The 19,839-nt window shown below is 47.4% G+C and overlaps 1 protein-coding gene across 2 annotated transcripts; it reads right to left on the bottom strand.

Moving 5' to 3' along the window:
- Positions 1–46: 46 nt before the first annotated feature.
- On the bottom strand, positions 47–19,721 carry supt6h (SPT6 homolog, histone chaperone and transcription elongation factor). Of its 2 annotated transcripts, none has more exons than XM_088279416.1 (37): positions 19,587–19,721; positions 18,787–18,897; positions 18,536–18,697; positions 17,932–18,002; positions 17,677–17,851; positions 16,633–16,714; positions 16,310–16,565; positions 14,864–14,965; positions 14,682–14,795; positions 13,989–14,078; positions 12,593–12,735; positions 12,371–12,516; positions 12,203–12,310; positions 11,847–12,127; positions 11,629–11,783; positions 11,368–11,563; positions 10,969–11,108; positions 10,031–10,148; positions 9,884–9,960; positions 7,957–8,092; positions 7,755–7,892; positions 7,328–7,495; positions 7,135–7,262; positions 6,857–7,064; positions 6,651–6,798; positions 6,040–6,182; positions 5,830–5,970; positions 5,573–5,768; positions 5,352–5,497; positions 5,179–5,271; positions 3,389–3,502; positions 3,156–3,280; positions 2,965–3,077; positions 1,580–1,663; positions 1,318–1,505; positions 1,012–1,229; positions 47–520 (listed from the first exon to the last, which is right to left on the bottom strand). In XM_088279416.1, exons 2-37 carry the CDS (start codon positions 18,884–18,886, stop codon positions 313–315), a joined length of 5,211 nt encoding a protein of 1,736 aa, XP_088135542.1. In that variant the 5' UTR covers positions 18,887–18,897; positions 19,587–19,721; the 3' UTR covers positions 47–312. The 2 variants fall into 2 exon arrangements, with proteins under 2 accessions (XP_088135542.1, XP_088135543.1); XM_088279417.1 differs by having other exon boundaries at positions 19,581–19,670.
- Positions 19,722–19,839: the final 118 nt, after the last annotated feature.

Here is a 19,839-nt window from a genome sequence, read left to right as displayed (position 1 = left end):
CTCGTGTTAAAGATGTGCATGGTAGAAGCTTTTAAGATTCCAACAGGGGAAAAAAAAAAGTCTTTATTTGTTCCTTACAAGGGTTTGCGCTCCCGGTGTACGTGGCCAGAAGCCGTCAGTCAAATGAAGGTGTTTTCTCGCCGTAATTGTCCCTAGAGCTAAAAGTGATGCAAACCACAGAGACCCCGCCTGACGGCAGGTCCGTTTTTTTTACACGCAGACCATACTCTGCGGCGTGACGTCGCGGCGGAAGAGAGCGAGTCACGGTAGTGTTTGGGGGTCACGGGCTAGGCGGACACGCCCGTGAGCACTCTACCGGTCCATCTCGTCCAGCAGGGGCGTGGCATCTCCGGCGATGGACATGGGCGTGCTCTCGATCATGGGGCTGGGCGAAGGTCGCGGGGTCGTCCTCTGAGCCTTCTTACGACCTTCAGCCTCTTTCTCTTTCAGCCACTGCTCGGCCATCTTGCCCCAGTCCACTGCCGCAGTGGAACTGCCAACGCCTGCACTGCTGCTTGGTCTGCAGAGGGAAGAGGAGGGAGTTAGTGCCATCTGGTGGACACTGGCGGCATTGCCCCCCCACCCAAAAAAAATAAATCACCTCAGTATATTACTAAAGTATAAAAAAACTTCCCAAATTTCCCCATTGTGGGACTAATAAAGGACATCTTTATCTTTACTATTATGTAAATGGTGCTTCAACATTTGCAAAATTGTCTTATGGCGTTGTCAGCAACTTCGGCAAGACGGCGTCAGTTAAGTACCACATTGTGCCACAGCATGCCAGGCAGCACTGAGCTTGACTGGAATACAAGCAGTCTAAGGGACAACAAGAAGAAGGGACAGAGAAGGTCGCCAACCCCAGTAATAGTTGTTGGCACATTACAGGATTGACATGTGGCGACGACGCCCTTCGTTGTCTGACGCAGGCCACTATATGCCACCGCCTCATCTTGTTTAGCGGGAACGTTGACAATTTGTTGTGTTTCAAAAACGTCCCGCATAACTCACTTTGGCTGCTGCTGAGGCGTTCGGCCTCGCGACGACGACACTGATGATGCCGGCGTGCCTGACGCGTGGCCCTGGTGGGCACTGTGGTGCGTGTGCGTGGACTGTGGGGTGGAGCCCGGGTACTGCGGCGTGCCTATGGCTTGCTGGCTGGGCGTCGCAAATGAGTAGCTCGGTGTCATCATGGGCGTGGCCATTGGCTGCTGGGGTGTGGCGAACACCTGTGTCGGCGGACGGTACGAGGAAGCGCACGTCAGTCGCATGGTAAAGACAAACACGCACAAAGAGCAGGTGGGCGGGTGCACTGACATGATAGGCCGAGGAGCTGCCACCCCCCCCAGTGCTGCCTCCGTATCCGTACTGGCTGGATCCCCACTGGGCTGGTGTGGTGTTGGGGTTCTGGTTCTGATTCTGGCCCTGGCCTGTGACGGCAGCGATGGCGTTGAACATCTGTGAGGTCATGTTTCGCGGGAGCGCGTTGACAGCTCGCGTCAGGTCTGCAGAGAGAAGAAGGTGGCGGCATGACGGGACGAGCCGGCTGATACGCGGCAAGGAAAGCGACAAGACCCACCGGCGATGTTGATGTTGGCGGGCGTGGCGTTGAGGGAAGCAGGCGTGCGCGTGCGGCTGCTGTTGCTGTTGGTGGGCGTGATGCCTTGGCAAGAGAACATGCGTGTGCGGTGATTACTTGACATTTCAAGTCATTGTTTTTGCCAAATTCATTTTGAATGAAGGACTTTTCTCGTCTCTCATTTACGAAGACAATGTGCCTAAAAACATATGAGAGGTGGGACGATTCACTTGCCTCGATTTAAATCACAATTGTTGTGTGACGATCGGATTTCTATCACGATTATTGATCATACTGCGATTTGCGATATTTTTCACAAGTATTCTTTTCTTATATTAGATTTGTTTTGCTCCAGCACACATTTGATGACCTATTGCGACTTCTGTTGAATATTTAAGCCTTCTGACTCACAACAACATATTGGCTCTGTGCTGTCATCTGCTGGAGGAAAGAGGTACTTTCATCTTTTTTTTCTTTTTTTAAAATTGTGAAATCTATTCGAACTTTGACATTGATTTATTAATCTTAGCATAAAAAATTTCGATAGTTGAGTTAAAAGATTTTTGGCCTACCCTGTATATGCATAAAATTGTATGCATGTGTGTGAGTGTGTGCATGTATGTTTATGTGCATATATACACGTACACGCACGCACGGAGGCACGCACGTGCACACACGCACGCACACACACGCGTTGTGGCGCTTGTGGGCAGAACTAAATGTACTGTATATAATTTAATAGACTACCCTAGGTTTTGAGAAAATCGAAGAAGAAAAATTCCTGTCAAGATTACTTTGTTTTGATGGTATTCATGTATCAAAGAAAGCTATTAGAGGTCTTTAAAATAAAATACACCTCATATTTAATAATGATTCCCAATCATATAATTATATAATTATGAGCAATTATTCAAGTAAATGTTCTAGCTTCGCAAAAAATAGTTGAAAAATGTGTTTAATTGCAATTACGGAATATTTTGTGATTAATTAGTTAAAAAAATATTTTAAAAGGTGTCAATTACTGTATATCGTCGCTGTCTTGTGAAAAACTATTGCCAATTTATTTTCAAATTTAAAAAAAATATTTACGGCAGTGGGGTTTCTGTGTTGCAGATGTCACATTAACGTGAACATTTAAAAAAGATATATATACAAAATTGGACACAGGCGTTTTTCACAGGACACCGATGATATGCAGATTTTCACTATTCACTGTACTGTACATTGCGGTTTGCCGTTTATTTAGATTTGCTTTGTTTTACACTGCAAATGAGAATCTGCTCACCATTGCTATACCTGCACAAATAAAAGTGCAATCAAATCTAAAAAAAAGCCAAAATAAAATGAAATAAGCTTGTTGATCAGTCATGCGATTCTTTTCCTACCTGGCACAGGCTCCTGGTAGTGGTCCTTGAACCATCGGAACAAGCCGTTGACTGAGGGAAAGACCTGCGAGCGGTACCTGAATCCATCCGGGGTAATGGTCACGTATTCCACCCTGAGGACAGGACAGTCCAAGATGCGCATTTAAGTGACGTCAAGGATTGAGCAACATCTTGTCCAGATGGTCACCAACCGCGGCTTTCCTCGAGGTTGGTACCCCAGCAGGAATTTTCCAGGCAACGCTTTACACGCAGACACAAAGTATGGAATGAAGGTGGGCTTCTCCCTCTTGGTCCTGACCAGCAGATCCTCCATTTTCTGACGTCAACATGACAAGAGCAGTTCATGACTACGAGATCATCAATTTTCCAGCGAGAGGCAGCCACCGCCCCCTTTTTTTCCCCGCAGACAGGAAGAAGAACTTGCCTCCTTGCTTCCGCCGTTACATTCTTGAAAGTATTTGTGGCTCAGCAAGTCACGAGCAAACGACGCCATGGGTTGTATGAAGCGTGCTGTGATTTCATCCAGGTCTTCGAACTCCTGCAAGAACCCAGTCGCTCATCAGGAAAACGCCAAAACACAAAGTTGGAAGCACACGCTTGTCCTGGGAATGTCTTGAAAGCATCAGGCACAATTAAGTCCTTTAGTCCAACGTCTGTCCTTCTCGTTGAATTATTTTTCGGTGCCACACAACCGAATTACAGCGAATGGTTTCCACATTTCCAAGTGACAAAGTCAACTTGTGATGAGATCATTTTAACTTCCCTATCTGGACGTTTGTGGCTCTATCGACTAGGGGAGACCCGATCCAACTTTTTTTCACTTCCGATCCGATATTGCGGCCTGGAGTAATGTCCGATTGCGATATCGTCCCGTACGATGTCAGCAGAAATAACCGAATAACAATAGTCAGCAACAATAGGTATGAGAATATACGACTCATTTATTCCAAACATTTGAGTTCCATAAATTCAACCTCAAACTTGCACTTGAATAAAATATATGCAAAATAAATCAAACCAAGGACCTAGACTGTTTTTGGACTGGTTGAAAACGAGCGGACGAAACTTTTCGACGTCATTGTACCAGCGCTAAAGTTGCTAACTTGCACAAATTCACTTACGAAACAATAGACTATTGAATTTTCCCCTTTTTAAAATTCTGTGAGGAACATTACAGCAGGACTGCGCAAGGGAGCGTTTTATTATTTACTTCACTGTGACTTTTGCACACGCGTATTTTGCAATAAAGGCATTTGTGTGCATTTTCAAGTGAAGATATTCTCAAGGAAATAAATGATTTCAAATATATATATTACTCCCACAAATATTCATGACTATTGTGACAGTAAAGACACTTTGCGTCTTTGCGTTCCATCCGTCCATTTTCTGAAGCACTTAACCTCACCGGGCCCGTAAGCGTGCAAAGGGTTTGTTGTCGTCGTCTGCGCGATATTCAACATTGTAAAATGCAGATGAAAAGTTCATTTTTTGCTGCGGTTGGCCTCAGGTCTCGTTGCTTTGAAGTGAGGAGAGTCTGAGCAGGCAAGCAAGTCCAAGTGATTCCGAAAACAAGTCACCAACAAAGCGATTTTGCACTTGTAGCGGCTCGACAGATGCTTGCTGAGCTCTGTAGTCGCGCTTTTGGATCCACGTGACCTCCGCTAGTCGCGCGATCTACTCTGTGATATCAAAAGTTCTCGTCAACTCGTCAATTTTTACTCTAATCTAATCGATTAAGTCCACACAATTTTAATATCCAGCAGCAAAATTACAAGGAAAAGGCACGGCGTTCGACCTCATCCCATCCGTCACAACCGTCATGCAGCCGAACCACTGAGGCGAGGGCTGCGCTACGAATCGCAATCACGTGAATGACACTAGTGCTTGCGTGCATGCTTTTTTTTTTTTTTTTAATACTGAAAACTTCAATATATATATTTTTTTTAAATTTAGAATTAGAATTAGAAATCCCTTTATTGTCATTGTACTCATGTGTGCAACGAGATTAGAGGGCTCCCCTCTCCAGTGCAAAACAACAAATATAAATATGGTGTGGTTGTTTTGCTCATGTGGGCTACTCGCGCTCGCTCGTGGCGCGCTGGAAACAAGAACAGGTGCCTGCATGTCTATGTGCGGCCATTTTGGATGTAGCCTGCCTTTTTGGTTGCTATCGGAATCCGATATGATCAAGGTTGCAGAAAAAGAGCTTGGTACCTCATTGTTGATCCAGAGTGTGTGTCCTAAGCTGAAGGCGTTCTCTTTGCCTTCCTCTCTCACGTCCACATGCTGGTAGATGCTGTCAGCCACCTGGCAAAACAAGTTTTTTTATTATTTTTTTATTTTTTTTAAGTGTCAGAGTGCCATCTTCGCCTTTTTCTTCTTCTTACCTTCCACGTAACGGTGAGGTGGTTCTCTCCCTTGCTGCTGGGCCTGATGATGAGGTCTCCCTGGTCCAGCGTCTCCATCATCTTCTCGGCCTGGTTGAAGCTGATGTTGTGGAAGTTGGGGTGAGCGATGACGCGCTTGATGTACGCTGCAGAGAGCAAGCGGGACAGTTAGGTGGGCAGAGACAAAGACAAAGACCGAAGGGCCCCCTCTGCCAACTGACGGGTGCGCTGCTGTTTCTTCTTAAGCTCCTCCTCCAGCTTGAGGTCTTCTGATTCTGCGTCAAAGTCATAGTAGGTATCCTTTGGAAGCTTCCACTCGTTGGCCTTGTCCGACAGGTCGGAGGTGCGACACGTGAGGTCCACGCTGAACTTCTCGATGTCAATCTTCATGATGCGACAGTGAACCGTCATGCCCACCTGAAGGAGGAGGCCCGTTTGAGAAAGGTGATGAAAAAGTAGGCGCAAGCAAACGTCTCACCTTTACCCTCTCCTCGGGGTGTTTCACTACTTTGTCACTCAAGAACTTAGTAGGAATGAATCCCTGCACGCCGTTATCCAGTCTGCTCCGTACCCCGATGGCTTGACCGGGACAGGAGCCACTGTCAAAGTGGTTCCACACCTATGGACACAAGGACAGGATTGCGACATCCAATTGAAAAAGTCTGAGGAAGCGCCCGCCGCCCGGTACCTCGCTGAGCTCGGGGAAATTGTCCTGCTGGCAGAAGGGACACTGCCACAAGCCCGTAGCGTCATTACGGATGGCCTGGTCGTAGCTCTCCCCTTGGGGGCGCCGGTGAGCAATGCCGGTCACCACGCTGGTGATCAGCTTACCTGGACCACAAAACATAACCTAAGTTCTTCAAGGAACATCTCTTTGCAATCGGGCGGTCCCAAAACATTGTTCTGCTTGGAGACTAATCAGTGGACGGTGGACTCGTGGGAGCAGATGTGAATCGCAGCATAGCGCAATATAAGACGGGATCCTTTCATATTTCAAACATGGCTTGTGATTGAAAATGAGCTCCAAGTGCAATTTAAGGCACTTTGTCTTCCTTTTGAGAGGAAGCCAAATAAACGACTTCCACTACTAAATTGCCGATGATTGCAGTTCTGCTGAATGTGTTGCATCCACAGTGAAGTCTGAGAACAAATCATCTTGCGGGACACAAAAATCAACTTTATAACCAAATTCCGACCAATTTAACAAGACTTTCGTTGGTTTTCGTCGTTTCATTTCGATAGTTTCGTTTTTGTCTTCTGCGTGAAGAATAGAACCGATTTGAATCTAAAGCATCTCACCAATGTAGAAGGTCTCTGGCGTTTCCTTGGTGAGCAGGTTGAACACCTCCTCCGTGTTGGGGACTCTGTAGGGGACGCGAAGGTCTTTGTATCGGCAGCTCAGCTCAGCTCTGATGTCATACAGCGTGATGCCTTTGTTGCCGTAACCCTGCAGACGAGACGGGACGTGAGCATGTGGGCCGGCCGGCCACAAAGCGCGCGCCTACCTGTCTCTCCAGCTCCTCAGCAAAGGCGTCCAGGTCGAGGTCTTTGAGCCGTTCGGGGTTCTCCAAAATCTCTTCAAGGGCGCCAGCCGGGTTGGCATCCTCGGCAGACTCGTCGTACTCCAGCGCGTCCACAGCCATCTTGCGGGCCCACTCGTACGTCTCCGGGTGGACGCGAGAGCCGTCCAGAACTTCAATATAGGAGTCGGTACTGCAAAATCAAACCCAGATGAGTTGAGCAGATGAATTAGGTGGCGCAATGATGAGGCGCACGCGCAGACCTGTCACCGAGCGACGATGTGTCGATCTTGATGAAACCGGCACAGTTGATGAATACTTTTGGGCCCATGTGACACATTGTGACCAGCTGGGTTCTGTTCTCCAGACGTGTGTTGTTCTGCTTCAGGATCTGGTCAAAGGAGCAGGACGCTGGTCAGCGGGGCACCAGAGAAAACCCAGAAGAGCCAAACCAACCTTGAGCAGGTGCGAGCCCTTCCTCGGGCCCAGACCGCACACGTATTGGACCAGACTCTGAGTGTGAGGGTGTGCAATGGCGCGGTTCACATCCACGCCGACCTCGTTGACCCGATTGATAAACTCACAATAAAGAGCAGAGAGCAGATCCTCCTTCACCACGTGCTCCTGAAAGCCAAGCGCACTTTTTATTGTTACGATCAGAGTTGATCACGAGTTGCAATATCGAATACCAAAAATCGTGCCTGAACCCGTTTGCACACGAACGGAAAACTATAGAAGTCCACGGAATGACGAGCTCGTCGAATCTTGTTGGGTTTTCGGTTGCAAATGGAGACTTTTTCAGGGGACAATTTACATCTCCCTCCTTCCCCAAAAAGTAAGCACCAGGAAGGCAGGAAATTCCAAATGTGGGTGACGGCCTCACCTGCAGAGGGTGCAGCTTGAGGCAGATGATGTCGTCGTCAGAGCTGCAGACCTGCGCATACTCCACCAGAGGATCTTGGATCTTCCTGGCAATCGACACAGCCTGGCGCAGCAAGGGAGGGTAATCCCGAAAGTCCATCTGCGTGGGACCACGGCGGCACGTCAAGCGGGAAGCCGCTTTGCAGGAGCGGCGCGCGGCGTACCTCCGACTTCTTGCTGTTCATGTAGAGCGTGGGCAGCTCGTTGTCGACGAGCTCCACGCCGACGGAGGGCAGCGACGACTCCTGCTCCAGCTCGCCGATTGCTCTCTTGATGTCCTCCATGATCATCTGAGCATCCCTGCACCAACCAGAAGGTCACAATTCCGAATTAGAAACCACATCACCGACGATCCGGTTTCAAAGTAACGTGACGAGTGCTGCAGTGGGATGAGTGATGCGCTCGCAAGGATCGTCTTTGTCGTTTTTGTTCATTTCTGCCGACCTGATGGCGCTCACCTCACCAACATGAGAAAATAGCTGCTAAGGACTCTTTTCCTCACAATCTACACAAACCCACAAAGTTTTTCAGCGTTAATAGCTGGTGGAGCGGCGGCACTATATGGAGCATGGGGATGCCGCAAGAGGTGAAAGAAACGAGCCGGCTTGCGAGTTAAACTCCGACAGCGTGGAGTTTGAAGTCCTGTGTTCCAATATCACAGTCTGGTTTGGTTCCGCCGCAAAAAAGGTACAGAGCCGACAGCAACGGACAGTTAAGACTTGTCTGTCTACGGCCTTTAATAAGGCTACAGCGCGTGTAGTCACGTGACTCCACCCATCTGAACAAGAAAGTAAACTAACAACGCGGTCGTAGCTGGCGATTCAAATCAAGAAGCGGTTGACACGACTGAAGAACAAGTAACGTTAGTTGAAGTTGTTCCTGTTGCGCTTGACCCGAAAAGAAATTCATCTGTCATTTGGAAAGGTTTTTGGATGCGCAAAACAACACGAACTACAAAGTGCGTCATAAGCACCCAAAACAGCGCGTCCAACCTTTTCTTTTTCACCACCTCCAACACAACCATGCTGTCGACTTGGAACTTGAGCTAAAAGTTCAAAGTGACAACAGCCCATAACGGAGGCGACACCATCCGAGAGAACGTCTCAGAGGTGGACGCGATAGCCGAGCACATAGCTAAAGATTTAGCTCCTCTAGCTACAGTGGAGCCCAGGGGATTTAAACGCCTCATGAAAGTAGCCGACAAGAGGTACGCAAATATTTGTCGTAAACCGTACTCCCCAATATGGACAACATCGGGACGGACGCTTAGACATGTCAAGCATTTTGCATCCGTATCCGACTTGTGATCGAGTCGCAACATGGATCCCTGTTTGAGCCTGACTGTGCATGACGTAGACGACAAGTGGCGACTGCGCACCAGAGTACTCGAGACGGCGCATTTCGCTGATGATGCACACTTGTTTATTTGGCATTGGCATTTCATTGACATTTTTTCCTTTTTATTTAGCATTTTGTTTACAGGCCACACGAGCTCCTCTGCACATGGCATTATTTATATTGTTTACAAGAGACCTTTACACAAATCTAGTCCTTTGCACATGGCATTACAGCATCTGGGCGCAATCTATTTGCAGAAAAAGGTTTTGCGAGAGGCAACCTTTTTCTCCTGTTCTTTGTGACATTGTTCCAGTCATGCAAAGCAAGCTATTTGGAATGTTTATACAAATGATTTTTGTACTTTATTTTTCATTGAAAGTAAAGTGAACCAGTTGGTCAATAAAAAAAGATCAATTCCTGCATTTATTTTGATTTTGGTCCACGGGGGAATTTATCGTGCATTTATCGTTATCAAGGTAAAATTGCTCAAGTTATCGTGATATTGATTTGAGGTCATATCGCCCAGCCCTACTTGGGAGTGCTCTCATTTTTGGCAATTCTGCTGTTTAATTGAGGGCGCAAGGAGCAGTGACAATTCCCTTTTTTTTTTTTTTTTTTTAACTTCACATGAACGGCGCGGGACCTTGAGCTGACATTTTTTTTCACACCCGATACGGAGGCACCATATTGGATAAAAGTTTCAAAAGACGCTCACTGGCGTGTATGTGTTCCAAAGAGCACAAAAGTTCCTACCGGTTTTCCCCGGCGACAGCGACCACGTGAGGCTTCTTGCTGGACAAAAACTTCTTGAGGTTTTCAATGTCATTGGCCTGAAGTTGACAAATAAGGTGAGTGACACTAAAACACACACGTTCATCTGGGAACTTGTTGCACGCGCACCTTCTTCTCTCGATCGTCTTCCCTGAAGGCATTCCTCCTCTTCATGAAGTAGGGCAGGCGCAGGAAGTCCACAACCTCGCCTTCGCCATTGATCAGCGCACAGAAGACCGGCGTGTCTCTGTCACATGAGTTCAGTATGCAGACGTTTGGTTCGGTTGTTTTCTTACATAAAATAGCCGCGTTGGCTCCACAGGTTGTAAAACACTCATCTAATCATCACTCTCAGAAAGAAAAGATCAGGTTAGGAAATAAGACAAGTCGGATGCACATAGACTAAGATGTGTCCTCATAAATATGCAATTGTGTAAGCGGTATTATCATCTGCATTATTCTACTTTATGCTCATCCGCTCAGTACATCCTCAGCTTGGACACACACAATTCTTCATCAGTTTTTTGATGACTGGAATTGAAAGCAACAAAATGTGCTTGAATGGCAGACGTCAGTTTGTGGACATGATTCCCAGTTTTTAATAACGGGCGCTGGCCAGCTGCATGCTAGCATTGCAGCCAATATGGCGAATCGTAATTCCAAGTTGTACGTTTTATGCAGTCGAGATGTTGCAACAGCTTTATACAGACTCGCTAGCAGCGGCATGGTAGTGACGCTCGCGTCATTCTGAATCCAAGCGGAGAAGCCTCTGACGCAGGACACGCCCCGCTGCAATTTGATTGGCTGCCACATGGCTGGAAGGAAATGACAAGTTGTGACACGCCGCCGTAACCGTGTGCGCCACCATCTTGGCGAGAAATAAAGAAAATGAGTCGTGCGGACAGCTGCGGCCAACACGGTTTTCAAAAAAATATTCTACCTCTCGTGTAGTGTATGTTTCAGGGATGAAACTACAAAGGTTGCTGTTTCTTTATGGTCTCGAGAGCGCAGATTTTTACGGAATGCATTGTCCCAGATGGTTGGAGGATGTCGGCGTCAACGTGTACCTGCTCGGTGCGTAGGCCACTCCGAGCACCCGGATGCCTTTGCCCTGACTCTCGTCCATCAGGTCATCATCTTCCTCCAGCTGCTGGTCTGGCCTGTAGGGAGACACCTTCAAGCAGTTGTACAGTCGACGGCAGCAGGACTAGAGGGGGGGGAAAAAGCCATCAGAACATCTTTCTGTATAATGGACAGGCCTTACACTTAGATACGTTTATACCGTGTATATTTGCATGCTTTTTATGAATGTCTGCTGCTAATGTTATACATTAACGGCTACATTACGCCGCCGACTCTGTGTGATCTATATCTTTGCTGCTGTAACACCTCAAATTTCCCCATTGTGGGACTAATAAAGGACATCTTTATCTTTTTTCATCTTTCAGCTCATCCAAATAACGTACCCGTATTATGCTTTCTTTGGCTTCTGCGATGAGCTTGCTCTTGAGCTCTTTGGCCATCTGAGGGTAGAGGAACTGGTTGAGGGCCCTCTCGATGGCCAACGTGCGCTGCCGGTTCCACTCCTGCACCTGATGGCTAAACTCGTCTCGGTAGTAGAACTGCTTGATCTCGTCAAAGTACGTCTGGTCGCCGGCGTACCTGAGTGAGGAGCACAACGGGGCCGGTCAGATTTGTGGAACTGTCGGCCGGCCTCTTCTTCTTACCCTTTGACTCCAATGAGATCAATGCAGATGTCAATGGACAGCAGACCCTCGTTCTCGGCCAAGCACATCTTCAGGAACTGATCCCCGCTGAGCTCCTTCACCGCCTTGTTCTTCATGTACTTGAAGGAGTAGGCAAAGTGGGCCTCGTCCACTTCCTGCATTATCACAAAACATGAGCGCGGGCCACACTTTCCTACAGTGCTGCGTGTGCGTCGGACCTTTTTGCCCTTCTTGGTGGGCTTGATGTTGATCTTGGCCCTCTCCTGGAAGGTCTGGCGCAGCACATGCCTGACCAGAGGTTCGCGGGCGATCTGCATTGCCACCATGTAGCGCGTGCCCTCCAGGACGGCCTCCGGGCTCGGGAACTGGGTGCACACGTAGTCTTTGGCCAGTTCGACGGGCTCAGCGGGGAACTGCTCTGTCTCGTGCCGCTGGTAGCTGTCTCGCAGATTCTCACCAAACTGCTCTGGTGTCAGGCCAAACTTTTTGGCCAGACCGTCTGTGCGGAGGAGGGGAGATCATGAAGCTTGTGCGGAGTGAATCCATGTTAGAGTTCAACAAAAAGCAGACGCACCGAGACCCACGCTCTGGCAGATGCTGTACATGTCCCTGCGGGACGCCAGCTTGAGGTCTGGACCCTTCTGCTCCTCCTCTACTTCTACCTCCACTTCCTCCTCCTCGCCTACAACGAGATCTTGCAAATCAAGTCTCTGCAGGTTACTAAAAGAAACTCCTCACCCACCGTCTTCTGTGACTTCCTTGATCTTCCGGAGTCTCTTCTTGCAGGCCTTGGCAGCGTTCTGCATCTTGGGAATGTCTCGGCCATAGTAGAGCAGGAAGTGGTTGTACACGTCACCCAGTTCTTCCAGCGTCTGGACGTCCTTCAGTCTGCGGCAATAATGCAGTTAACGCGTGAAGACGCTACAATGCAACATGAGAAGTGGGGATACACACACATACATACCTCTCCATGTCAGCCGTGTCCAGCGGGCGTATCCCATCAGCCAAAGGTTTGTCGGGGTCGGCGGAGATCTGCTCAAACTGGTAGGACTGCATCTTCTGAAAGAGTCGCGTCAGGTTCTGCTTGCGGGTCTTCAACTGAGTCCACTGGTGGCGGAAAGCATGGCCAGTCACTCTTTTATTCCCCAAGAAGTACTTGTTGACCGCCTACCTAAGTCGAACTTGTACATAGTCGTAGTGTGCAGTAGAGTCTGACGCAAACTCTGAGAATCAGACTTGTCTCCATTGGAAATTATTTTTAAAAAAAAATAAAAAAAAGACACCCAGGTGATGATGTAAGAGAGCCGCCAGGATCATACTGCAGAAGATTAGCGGAGGGTGTTGGATTTCCCCATTGTGGGACTAATAAAGGACATCTTATCTTATAATGTAGACTAGTTGTGTGGAGACTCGAATAGCAGTGGTAGTGATGGAAAAATAAAAACAATTGACCTTTGAAGAATGCATTGCCCTACCAATGCTTCCAAAAAGCATGACAATGGTGACATTGCTTTGGATGAGAGCAAGACGCCTTGTCCTTGCAAACGCAAGCAGCCATCAAATGAGGCTCCGCGTCCCCACACGGCTTGCGGCTAGTTTTGCTGGAGCCTTCTAGCGATGAAGACTATCAATGCGCCGGACCATGGCGTGCCTCATCGGGCCTACGTCGGCAACAAATCGGCTTGCCGTACACTAGGTATGAAGACCACGGCGGGGCTCTGCTGCCAGCCTGCCCCTCGGCCGCCTCCACGTAGCTCACGTGGCCGACACCGCACACACGGCTAACGTATCGCTTGGCCAGAGACTTTCAGCAGTGAAGATGATGAATACGTGACAGATTTGGACCCTGATTGGTCAAACGAATATGAACGCAGCAGAGACCCTTCACCGGATCCTTCAGAAAAATGAGGTAAGTGCTAACTATCTTATAAGTTCCCATTCAAAACATGGCCACCCCTTATGCCCTCATCAGTCAGTTTTAGGTCACTCAGTATGCCCTACAATACTTTAAAGTTGGCAGTAATACTAATAATATATGCCATGAGAAAAGAAATAAAATAGGGTTAAAGTCAAGGCTGTGCTTCAAATGTTGGTTTTGACAAATAGCTCTTTTTACCAGTTTTTTTAATTTGGGGGGTTAAGAAATGGGAATTTTGACAACACGTAGCTATATTCTGACGCTGTCAGTTAAAAAAAAACTGAAAATGTCTTTCTTTTCGTACGCTTGTTTTTATGTTTTTATAGCTTTGTGGTCCTTGCAAAATACGGTTTAAAGGTTTTTAATTAACATTTTGAATATATCATGTCTAAATGTGGTTTCGCTTGATCTTGACTTGATTTCAGGAGTGCAATTACGATACCTTTTCATCCCACTGCCACACCTTCCACAGGTCATTGATGTTCAGCTCTGGTTCCACATATTCTTTTCTGTAGAACGCGATAAAGGGAACCTGGGGGGGGGACACGCTGAATGTTAGGACTTGGCAATGTGGACAAAATATCACATCTGGATATTCATGCCAGAATAGCTCAGTAACGATACCATAACAATATTACTCTGGGTTCAGTGAAAGGAAGCACTTTTTAAAGAAATATCGAACTATCAATCCAAATGCATGTGGAATGTGCGTTGTTTTTTTTTTTTATTTAGAACTCATTGACAATCAACAATGACAAAATAAGTCATAGATAAAGAAGGAAATCCACATTGCACTCCAATTATGCTTTGACGAGAATTTTGTGTGCGTGTGCTTGTGTGCATCAATGTGTGTGTTGTTTCCCAGCCCTCTGTCCATGGCTGTGTAACTTGACACGTGATGTCATTTTACACACCGCATCCCAACGCGCGTTGGACTGGACCGTCGCCAAAAAGAACAGTTGGCCACTTGCCGTCGCACAATATGCTGGCAGTATTGTACGGATGCATTGCGACGAGTTCAGAAAAATGGAGGCTCTGAATTAACTCTGAGCTACGCCCTACATTTGTACATGATGTGTGTCTTTTTTTTTTTTTTTTTTAAACGGTGCATGTCAGACAGTGTCTCCAAACCAACCTCAAATTGCTGATTCCTCATGAAGTTGAGCGCCTCTTTGATTTTGGCGATGGTGCTGGGGCCTTGGCGGCTGAAGTTGGTCGACGCTCCGCGCTCCAAATAGTCGGCGCTCTCCTGCTGGCAGACAAACACGTTGGTCGACTGTGCAAGGCCACCGGCGGCTTTCAGGAGAATCCTCAAACCTGAACCGAAATGGTGAGTGTGGAGAAGCCATGTCTGAATATCCACTCTGCTTCCTCCTCCAGCTCCTCGTCCTCGGCCGCTTTGACAGGGATTGAGCGCAGCTGTCACACAAACGAGATCAGCCACGCAAGCGTTAGCTCTGACTGGGATTGCTATTGTTTTATTCTGTACTTTGAAATAGAGGAGAAGCACAAGAATCTACAAGACAAGTTCAATCCAGCGTCACTGTCACGTTCTCATTGTCACCAAAAGCTAAACTAGATTACGTTTTTACTTTTGAAACTGGTTAACTTCTTTTTACATCTTTAGAACAGGATTGTTAAAATGTCCTAAAGCAGTTTTATGATGGGTTCGAGTTCAGATCGCTATTAGGGTTTTCCCAATCCAATATTTGTATCAAATCGGATTACGATTTATAGATCCCAAATCCCCGCTATTAGCACTCATAGACAAGCAGTCCATTCAGGAAACAGCTCCTGGTCTTGTTTCCAACAGCGTCGAGAGCGAGAATGCAAAGCTCCCGTGATCAAAACAACCACACCTGTAAAGCAGCTGGTGAAGATGGTGAGGGAAACACCATATTTATTCAAACTATTGGATTTTGCGGTTAAAAAAAAACAAAAACATAAAAAGCTACGTTTTCTTTTCAAAATTGCCTTTTACCGATTGCTCATGTGGAAAGGTTTGACAAACTTCATGAAGATACCAAATCTACATTCCCTCACTAGATGAAGTTATCCATCTACCCGTCTGTCTGCTTCTGCACAAGTGGTCATCGTTACGCCTCTTTCACATTTCTTGTGCTTTGGATTTGAATTGTGGCTGCTCAGGTTTCCCCCAGCATTCCAAAACCAAGCAAATAAAATTAAAAAAAAAAAAAAAAAAAAGAGACAAATATATAAAAATAAATGTTTTTTGTGTTATTAATTTCTTTCAACATATCTTCTATTGGAGCAATCCAAAAGGAATCTAATGTATTCAAGTGACATTAATATTACAGAACTTTGATTACATCACTAACTGCATTTTGTTAACGGTATGCATGTATCCATTTCATAGTCAGATTCTCTCCATGCTTGTAATAAATGGATCATGTATTTTCTCATGCCTACCGTTGCAGACTATTGTTATTCGGTTTAATAGTACAACTTGATCTAAGTGTCTAACAATTCATACTGAAAGAATTAATGACAGCATGCATCATTCCTGCTCATATCGCATTGGACAATATAAGAATCGGATATCACGCTAGACAAAAATATCTGTATCGGATCGGGAGTGGAAGATGTTGCATCGGGACACCCCTAATTGCCATCTTCATTCTTTTTGAGATGAAGGGACACGTTTGGGTCAACGTTGTCCCTTCTAAACTCCAAGTGAGACGTTTCCCGTCCACTGTGACGGCAGAAACCCCCCAAAGGAGAAATTCCAAAGGCGGCGTCTACCTGGAACCTCTCAGGCATGTCGGTGGAGCGAATCTCGTTGTCCTGGTCAGTCATGTGACTGCTCTCCAGCTCGCTGGGCTCGTAAAGCTCAAAGATGCTCTTGCGGCCCTGCCGCCTCTTGGTCTGTTTCTTGGGTCGGTCCCAGCCCTCTTCGTCCTGGTCTTCCTCTTCCTCCTCGCCCTGGTCGTACGCATCGGCGTCAAATTCCGCAAAGTCAAAGTCGCCGCCGAAGATCTCCTGCGCCTCCTGCAAGGCTCTGAGGGGTTTCAATGACATCATGTTAGCTTTAAGACAGACATGTGCCAAAGAACAAAAACACTCACGCGTCGGTATATCCGGAGAATTTTTTGCCCCGTTTTTTGGTGATGGGTTGTCCGTCATCATCCACAATAAAGTCGTCAATATCTGTGGAATTTAGTAGAAACAAAACATTACAGCTGTTTACAACAAATTAGGATCTAACTTGCATCATTTGTTTATTTTCACATCCTAAGAGCTAGTTTCTCTCGCCAGGGATCGGAGTACCAAGGTCCCTTCCTCTCGCCGCCGCCCGGCTCACAGGGCAGCCGACCCCTTGGCTCCTCCCACAAGTGGTAAGCCTATGGGAAGGGGGACCCGCGTTGCTGTTTCCGGCTGAGACCGGCCGAGCCCCGTGGGTGCAGGCCCGGCAACAGGCGCTCGCCAACTAGCCCCACCTCCAGAGGGGGGCCCCGGTGACCCGGGTCCGGGCAAGTGAAAGCCAAGTCCAATTATTTCATCCATCATAAAGGGTCTTGTGAGCCGTGCTTTGTCCGGCCCTTCACCAAGGACCTCTTTGCCACGATTGACCCGACCGGGGACAAAAAGCCCCTTGCAACTTTTAGCTCCGAGGATCATTGTGACACGCAAACTCCTCCCTCCACCACAGGAAGGCAACGGCTCGTGGAGCTCACCAGGACACCTCCCTGGTGAGGTGTTCAGGGCATGTCCCAACGGCAGGGGGTCCCGAGGACAACCCAGGATACACTGGAGAGACATCTGTCTCCCAGCTGGCCTAGGAACAACTGAGGATCCCGCCGGAAAAGTTGGGAGACGCGGCTGGCAGGGGAGAGGAAAGTCTGTGCTTCCTGGCTGAAGCTGCAGCCTCCGCAACCCGACGCCAGATACGCGGTACATAATGGTTGGATGGATGTTTATTTTCAGTGTGGCCATAAGACACCTTAGTAATGTTTACCGTATTGCTGCAGCTTTGCGGATTTTTTTTGTAATAATTCTTTTAATGTATTGTATTAGAATATATAAACTGGAAATGTTTTTTTCACAGAGGACTTGACAGCACAAGCTAAAGGACGCAGCGCATCTGTATTTGAATCTGACTCATGTTTTACCTGACTCCTCCTCCTCTCCTTCCTCGTCGTCTTCCGCCTGCTGGAGAGGCTCGTGGACGGCCTCTCCCTCCTCCAGCTCGCCGTCTCCGTCACCGTGAAAGATCTCGTCTGCGATCAGGTCCTTCTCGTCATCGTCATCGTCATCCAGTGTTTTCACACGATCGTATTTCTTCTTCTGCGGTGCGAGAACAGCACTGAGTTTAGTTTGGTAGCAGCTTGCGAGGAGAAGCCAAGCGAGGATGAAAAGATGCTTACCCTCCTCTTGACTTTCACACCCAAGTTTTCCTCAATGAGTTCCAGGTCGTCCTCATCCAGGTCGTTGTAATCTGGCAAGAGGGAAAGTGACAGAAGAGGTGTCAAACACTTGAACTAGTTACAGTTTCCATATTTGTGTATATAATTTTGAGCTGGATCAGCAACAATTGAGGTAGACAAATGGAGAACGGAAAAGATGACAACAAAATGCTGGGGGATGGAATACACACGTTCCAAAAATTAAAGATCTAATTTGTAACAATAGCAGGAATAATTCTCGCTGCAGTGAACGACACGGCTCCCCAATCTATAGTAGCATTTAGAAGAGTATTATTTTTTTATATTAATAGGCGTGTAGAGTTAAGTGGTCATGCTTTTGCTGTTGATTTTTTCTAATTGTTTTTTTCTTTTTCTTGAGCTTGTGTGTGCTGCCCTAAAATCAGGAAATCCACCAGCGTGGAACATTGGGGCAAATGGTGGCAAGAATGCGCAACGCAGTCAAGCATCCTTGGGTCGGTCTGTTCAATTACCAGCGATAATAATAAGCAGACGTCTGCTTGAATTGTTTTCATTTTCTTGCACTCAAAACCTATCTTCAACTTACTCCGCTTCTTGCGGCGATGCCGGACCTCCTCCTCCGAGTCGCTGCCAGCATCACTCACACTCTTTTGACCTCCCGCCTCCTCCTCCTCCTCGCCGTCATCGATGAGCCCACGCAAATTGCCCCGCTCATCCTGGTCCTCCATGTTCTCATCTTCTTCCTCATCTGCAGGGATATGTGTAAGAGTTTTGCACACACACAAGCCCAACCGCGTGTGCGTGTGTGCGCGCGCGTGTGAGTGTTTGGGAGCCCACCGTCATCCTCCATGAACCTCTGTGTCTTCTTGGGCTTCAGGTCTTTCTCTTCAAACTCCTCCTCAGACTCTTCGGCCTCGCTCTCGATGAAGTCCGACATGAGTGCTGCTCCTGTTCACATTTTCACAATTCCAGTCCATATACATTGGCAAACAGAACAAAATACAATATTTCATCCCACGGTCCATTTTGAAGACAAAGGTGAAAATATTCTCTTATTGGAAGATACAAGGCTGGAAATTTTCTGAAAAGCAAATTAAAGCCATTTTTGTGTTACGAATCAAAACAGGCATGGGAGCCCAGTGTGTGATGAACCAAAGCCGCAATGCGGACATCAACATGTCACACGAACATTTCGAAGTTCTACGCGAAATAATTTTCGGACTTTTTGGTATTATTAGAATCGTAACATGTTTCCGCTGAATTACTTGAGCTGATTTGAACGAAGCAACTGTTTTCCAATGAAGCCGCTAGTTAGCATGGAGCTAGCATCACGCTAGCATGGAGGAGCTAGCATTCATCTGTTGTCGTAACTGGTTAGAGGGAGCCACTAAGGTCCGCCATTCTGGTCGGGACGCCGAATGGCACGTTTACGCGCGGAAAAAAAGAAAAGAAATAGAAGCAGCAAACAGGCCTCCGAGTGTAATCGGCACACCTAACGTGCCATGCTAATCTTGCATTAGCGAGAGCTGCAAGCATAACAAGAAGCGCCATCTGGCGGGCAGTAGCCGCGCCAACATCGACGTCTCGGTGGCTGGCTTCACAACACAAACGAACACGCAAACAGAACTCACACGTACGTTTCGTTGCGGTGACAAGCTGAGTAAAAGAGGACGAAATGCGCTGAGAGTTTTTGTGTGCACTTGGGAGAAAAAAATGGCAGAATGCGTGATGACTTCCGGGATTCCGGCAGCAACATCCGGCGGCCTTTTCAAGCGCACGTTGCCGCCCCCTGCTGGTTCGTCGGCACTTGACTAAAGCACGCAAAATTCGAGAAGAGCAGATCGGGGACCCTCCAACAACAAACAAACACGCAAATTTCCGCTTTCCGTG

Source organism: Idiotropiscis lumnitzeri, chromosome 17 (genome assembly GCF_059441095.1).
Source record: "Idiotropiscis lumnitzeri isolate Australia: NSW breed Sydney's pygmy pipehorse chromosome 17, RoL_Ilum_1.0, whole genome shotgun sequence".
Classification (NCBI taxonomy): Eukaryota; Metazoa; Chordata; class Actinopteri; order Syngnathiformes; family Syngnathidae; genus Idiotropiscis; species Idiotropiscis lumnitzeri.
This window is presented reverse-complemented; position numbering and strand designations above follow the sequence as displayed.

Excerpts from the sequence above, each read along its gene's own strand:
- supt6h (XM_088279416.1), bottom strand. The coding sequence starts at position 18,886 with ATGTCGGACTTCATCGAGAGCGAGGCCGAAGAGTCTGAGGAGGAGTTT. Across the intron at positions 17,852-17,931 it reads GTGTGAAAGTCAAGAGGAGG|AAGAAGAAATACGATCGTGT; the intron begins GTAAGCATCTTT and ends CTCGCACCGCAG. Across the intron at positions 12,128-12,202 it reads CTGCCAGAGCGTGGGTCTCG|ACGGTCTGGCCAAAAAGTTT; the intron begins GTGCGTCTGCTT and ends TCCTCCGCACAG.